Below are 6,000 nucleotides of genomic sequence, written 5' to 3'. Positions count from 1 at the left end.
CCATAGTCTTTAGTGGTGAATTTTGTAGAAAAATAATTAGATAAACTTTTCTAAATGACCCCAAAATTGTCCAACATAAGAAGCTTGGTCAGCAATGCAACATTGTATTCTGTAATGATTCAGTTAGAGTACATAAATTATTCTTTAGACTATTCCTTTACACAGAAACTGTCCTTTCAGATAAGGGACAGTCATGCTGAGTGCTGGAGTGCTGAGTTCCTCTGTAAGGAGGCCAGTTTGTTTTCACCTGTCACTACCCTCTTGTATCCAATACAGTAGCCTTTTCATTCTCCACCCCTAACCCCCTCCCCCCTCTTGTCTCCGTTACCTCTTCCAGGTGTGTACAGGAAATACACTTGCTAGTTTAAGTTGTTTTTTTTTCTAATAGCTGTGCATGATTGTACACCGGCTGCTGTCTTTCTGAGACAATGTGGCACTATGTGAGGTGCCTCTGGCCAATTCTGCTGTTTCATTGTGGTAAGTTTGCCATTTGCCAAGTATTATTTGTTTTTATATCGTTGGAAATTCCCTAGGTTATTAAACTGTTTCAGATGAGACTGTAATGTATCTTTGTGTAATGTACATTTGTGAAGTACTCAGGCAGTATCAGGAATTAATTCAGAAAATATACTGATTTACAAAAATTATATTATTTTTTTGTGATTCAGCTTGCAAGCACATACATTATACATATTAATGGGGGGGGGGGGATACACTTAAAGTATATAAGAGCCTTCTGTTTGTATCCAATTGGTTTCAGGCTACAGAAGCTATCTCATTTTTAACCCTGTCATGAAAGGTTTTCTTTTCTCATGCTTAGTCATGTATGTCCCAGCTTTGATATACTATCTTGGTGATTGACTGAAGCAGTTTTTAATGTTTGTTCTGCTTTCTCTAGCACTAAAATGATCCTGTTTCTAAAAACAAACACCTGTGTTATGTATTTCTTGATTACTGGATCTAGTACATTTTTATAATATTTCACTATATCCACCCTGATACCTGTTCTGTAACATTAACTCAGCAGATGCTGTGTCTAATAAATGTAAATGTTAATAAAGTATAGTAAAACAAAAGTTGTAAGCTTTCAAATAGTTATAATTCCTTTGCCTCATTGCAGTGCACTTTCATCATTTATTTTGACCACTTTTCTTGTAAATTAGCTCTGTATCTGCCCCTATTTGGCCATTGTATAGGGGGAAAGATAAACAATAACATTTTCAAGGAGTGTGTCCCTTGATTGCAATACTGTGTACATTTTCCTGACAAATCCATTTATTTTGAATATTTGTCTATCTAGCTATGTACATTAAGATATCTGTTTTATTTCTCTTTACAGTCCATTTCCCATACATCTAATATATTTAGTAAATATTCTACACCGCCATCACAGAACAATCTATGTGAACGCTGAGGTGGATTTATACAATTATGTTCTCAGTAGCAAATACTGTAAGGAGGATTAGGAACAAGAACATATGTTTAAGTTATAGATATGGTTTGTTAGTCCTGTGTTACTGTCTTATATTTTATTTCAATACAGGTACAGCAGAAGCAGTTCTGGAATTGCTGAATAATGAAAGTAACTACCTGGTGGGATCAGACATTAACCTAACAATATCATACAATAGTACCGGAGGTATCAAGTGGCTAAAAAATAATGTTGTGGTAGCCCAATGGCCCGGTGCTAGTGGTGCAGGTGCTGTTGCTACGGAGTATAAATATCTCTCTATCTTTGGGAATGGCTCACTACGTATTAGCAATGCTACTGTCGATTACTCTGCTTTGTACAAAGTCAGTCTATCAGCACTAGGGGAGGAAGAAGAGACTGTCTCCCTTCAGGTCAACATATTTGGTGAGTATACATAAAAAGAAAGTGTGTGTATATATATTTATATCATACTGTATGGGCTCTGTGCTACATATATATGACCTAATAAAACCTGTGTTGCCCACACTTTATTTTTATTTTAACAAGGTGGTTGTTGGGTCAGTTAAAACAAACTTCATACATTTATAATTAGAGTTCAAAAAGCAGTAATATGCCACCCAGTAAATGTTAAACCATCTCGTTTAACACCTAATTTACCCCTAATTTATAATAACATTTCAGATGAAGGCAAAGATTTCCCTCTAAAATGCTTTAATAAATGAACTATTTATTGAGCAAGTCTATGGACTGTGGATCTCTAGCTTCCTTTTTCTGTCTTGTGTTCGTTCTTTCGTTTTTTTTCTCTCTCTATTTGTTTTATATATATATATATATATATATATATATATAAAGTATTCCTGTCTCACACATCTATCTATCTATCTATCTATCTATCTATCTATCTATTTTCTGCTTGGAAACAGCAGTGCTCTGTGGGTCCCAAGTGGTACTTCCACTATGTGCTTAACCTCTTTGCAGGGGTTAAACATGTAGCATTAATTGGTTGCTAGTTTTAAAATGACATGCAGAATTAAAGCGTCATTTTTTTTAACTATAATGGCCCTTTAAAAAAAACATTTTAAATAGGGTGTCCAATATTGAATTGGACCATCAGGTATTTCAAGCAGCTGTCCAGTAAAATCTATACAAAAAAACTAGAGCCTTACATTTTCATTTTTTTTACTCTTCTGAATGGCAACTATATTTGTAAATGTCACCTATATCTCTATACTTACCTCACATGCATATATAGCTCCAGAAATGTGTAACACTGCGGGTTAGACTACTAATGTGTATCAAATGCTTAAATAATAGTTTTTATGTGACCCCCTACACTAGCTATTAATTTTGTTCAAATAATACACAAACAAAAAATTGGGGTGCAAAGGCCATGGACAAAATAATATTAACCTAGAGGTGCTTGTCCCCCGAAAAATGTTCCTTGCACCAGCATGAATACCAGGCACATTTCCCCACCAATATCACTCCAGTCCCTTAGGGAGGTACCACTTCAAGAAATAGTTTAAACTTCACATAAGACAAGCACTCATTTGGCCACGACAATGAAACATAGGGGGAGAGAGGGATTATCTCTTAGCAGTTGCTAAATAAATTATGTTAGCTTCTGTGACCTTTACCTCTAATTTCCATCCTATTCCTACTGCTGACCTCAATTTAACCCCACTGTATTCCGTATATGGGATGGAAAAAAAACTTAGTTTCATCTGGGGTTGCATTTACGGGCAGATAAGTGACCTAAAAAATATTTCCCCTTATGTGTTAGAAGCCAAAGGGGTAACATCACTGTAGTTGTTACTGGCAGCTGCAGGGACATTTGTATTTGTTACAAACCATCAAGGAAATTAAATCACAGTTTTGTTTGTGTTACTGGCATCCATGAAAGGTCTAAATCATTCAACAAAATGTTTGCCAAACTGAATAAAAGTAAAGTCTCTTTATTGAAATGCAAATAAAACAGTCCAATGGAGTACTGCAACAACAGACTGGGCATACACACAAACTCACTGGCGTAGCACTGGATGGCCTACGCGTTTCGGCTTACACAGCTGTAGTCATAGCCTAATGTGCTAACATACAAGTGGGTATAAAACGACCTGTAAGGTTGGTGATTGGTTAAAAAATATAACGCCCATTATTGTGTGATGTCCAATGATCAGTCAAGTCTAAATTCTAATTACAATATTCACTGACACCCATGACAGCTTAAAAAACAGTCTGCATTTGCATATTGGAATAACATACAGGAATAACATAGAGAGCATTCATCATAGTATAACTGTGAACTGTACAAGTCACTAATAGCCTCATCTAGTTATAACACGATGCAACTGCAAATACAAAATATATTGGACATATAATGATGCTCAAATATGAATTTTCAATGTACCTGTTTAGAAAATTGATGAAACTCAAGATAAATAATATATAAGTGTATCGTATTAATATACAATGACAATAATTGATGACAATAATAAGTGTAATGGATACACATAGAAAATATATTATTGAAGGTAACCTCTACAGAAACCTAGTGAGCAAATAATTGTAAGATGTATACTGACTCCTATGTCTCGGGCAAACACAACCTATATACTAATAGGAGAGGGGAAATGGAGAGGATATATTATATTTTACTGGCTATATACTTGTATCCAAACTAGTTACTCCCAATAACTCCAATCCCACAAAAGACAGCACAATCTGTGAAGGCAAACAGATAGACTCCAATAGTGCAATATTGTATGTAAAAAAACAGCACTTTATTGACAAACACTTTAGCCAGAATACTCACAATATGCGAGATAAAAACATGCACAAAAAGGTATCTTTGTGTAGCGATATAGCCCGGTGATTGTGTGGTCAAAGGAAGCTTGGGAGAAAAGCAGCAGATTTTCCGGTCGGCGTGTGACGTCAACACCCGACAAACAGCTGATCGATGTTTTCCCTTAGTCCCAATACACACAGGCTTGCCGAGCTTGCAGAGCTTGTTGCCTCAACGCGTTTCTCGCCCCCTACTGGGCGCTTTCTCAAGAGGAATAGTGATCTACCGGACTGTCTCTTCCTTGTTAATTTATATCCAGTGCAACAGCACCATCTATCTAAAGAATCAATTATTGCACTTAATATTGGAATAATATTAGATGAAGATTTGTAACCACTCAATATATTATCCTATTCTAATATCCAAAACAGTTAGTAGTCTAAATTTTTTTAAAAGTAATAATTTAACATGAGTAGACATATATTCTTATATACACAAGATTAATAAATACATGATTAGTTGGGTCCTAAAAACAGTATATTATACTTATTACTAACTTAATTAAAAAAAAATTTTTTAAAAATACATTTTTTTAAAAATAAATACATAATACATTAATATAAAAAATTATTCTTTTATATCCATTTTCAATTCTAAAAATTAAATTAAATTGCTTGAAAACCTTTATTATTATTAATAATATTATTAATTGTTCACTAATGTTACAATTTAAGTTATGTATGCTGCCACATCTAAGTCGACATTTAAGATGTGGCAGCATACATAACATAAATTGTAACATTAGTGAACAATTAATAATATTATTAATAATAATAAAGGTTTTCAATCAATTTAATTTAATTTTTAGAATTGAAAATGGATATAAAAGAATAATTTTTTATATTAATGTATTATGTATTTATTTTTAAAAAAATGTATTTTTAAAAAATTTTTTTTTTTAATTAAGTTAGTAATAAGTATAATATACTGTTTTTAGGACCCAACTAATCATGTATTTATTAATCTTGTGTATATAAGAATATATGTCTACTCATGTTAAATTATTACTTTTAAAAAAATTTAGACTACTAACTGTTTTGGATATTAGAATAGGATAATATATTGAGTGGTTACAAATCTTCATCTAATATTATTCCAATATTAAGTGCAATAATTGATTCTTTAGATAGATGGTGCTGTTGCACTGGATATAAATTAACAAGGAAGAGACAGTCCGGTAGATCACTATTCCTCTTGAGAAAGCGCCCAGTAGGGGGCGAGAAACGCGTTGAGGCAACAAGCTCTGCAAGCTCGGCAAGCCTGTGTGTATTGGGACTAAGGGAAAACATCGATCAGCTGTTTGTCGGGTGTTGACGTCACACGCCGACCGGAAAATCTGCTGCTTTTCTCCCAAGCTTCCTTTGACCACACAATCACCGGGCTATATCGCTACACAAAGATACCTTTTTGTGCATGTTTTTATCTCGCATATTGTGAGTATTCTGGCTAAAGTGTTTGTCAATAAAGTGCTGTTTTTTTACATACAATATTGCACTATTGGAGTCTATCTGTTTGCCTTCACAGATTGCGCTGTCTTTTGTGGGATTGGAGTTACTGTGTATCAGCTGCAGGACAAGCAGTGTTTTTCAAGCAGCTGCAACTGCGTTTTCAAAAAGAATTCTCCAGACACCATCTTTCAGTATTAGTAAGACTGTTCTCAATTTGAGTTTATAACCTGTTTTGGACTTTTATTATTTTGGACTATTCGCTACCGATATAACACCTT

General features: G+C 34.1%; 1 protein-coding gene across 1 annotated transcript in view; it reads left to right on the top strand.

The window, feature by feature from the left end:
• Positions 1-357: 357 nt before the first annotated feature.
• Positions 358-6,000, top strand: part of LOC128639082 (hepatocyte cell adhesion molecule) — a 65,416-nt gene continuing 59,773 nt past the window's right edge. The window contains exons 1-2 of the mRNA XM_053691232.1: positions 358-477; positions 1,544-1,855. Of these exons, the coding sequence (XP_053547207.1) occupies positions 429-477; positions 1,544-1,855 (361 nt within the window). The 5' untranslated portion in view covers positions 358-428. The remainder of the gene's footprint in view (positions 478-1,543; positions 1,856-6,000) is intronic.

The sequence above is a fragment of the Bombina bombina genome, chromosome 8 (assembly GCF_027579735.1).
Source record: "Bombina bombina isolate aBomBom1 chromosome 8, aBomBom1.pri, whole genome shotgun sequence".
NCBI classification, from domain to species: domain Eukaryota; kingdom Metazoa; phylum Chordata; class Amphibia; order Anura; family Bombinatoridae; genus Bombina; species Bombina bombina.
Note: the sequence above shows the minus strand (reverse complement) of the source record. Positions and strands in the feature narration are given on the sequence as shown.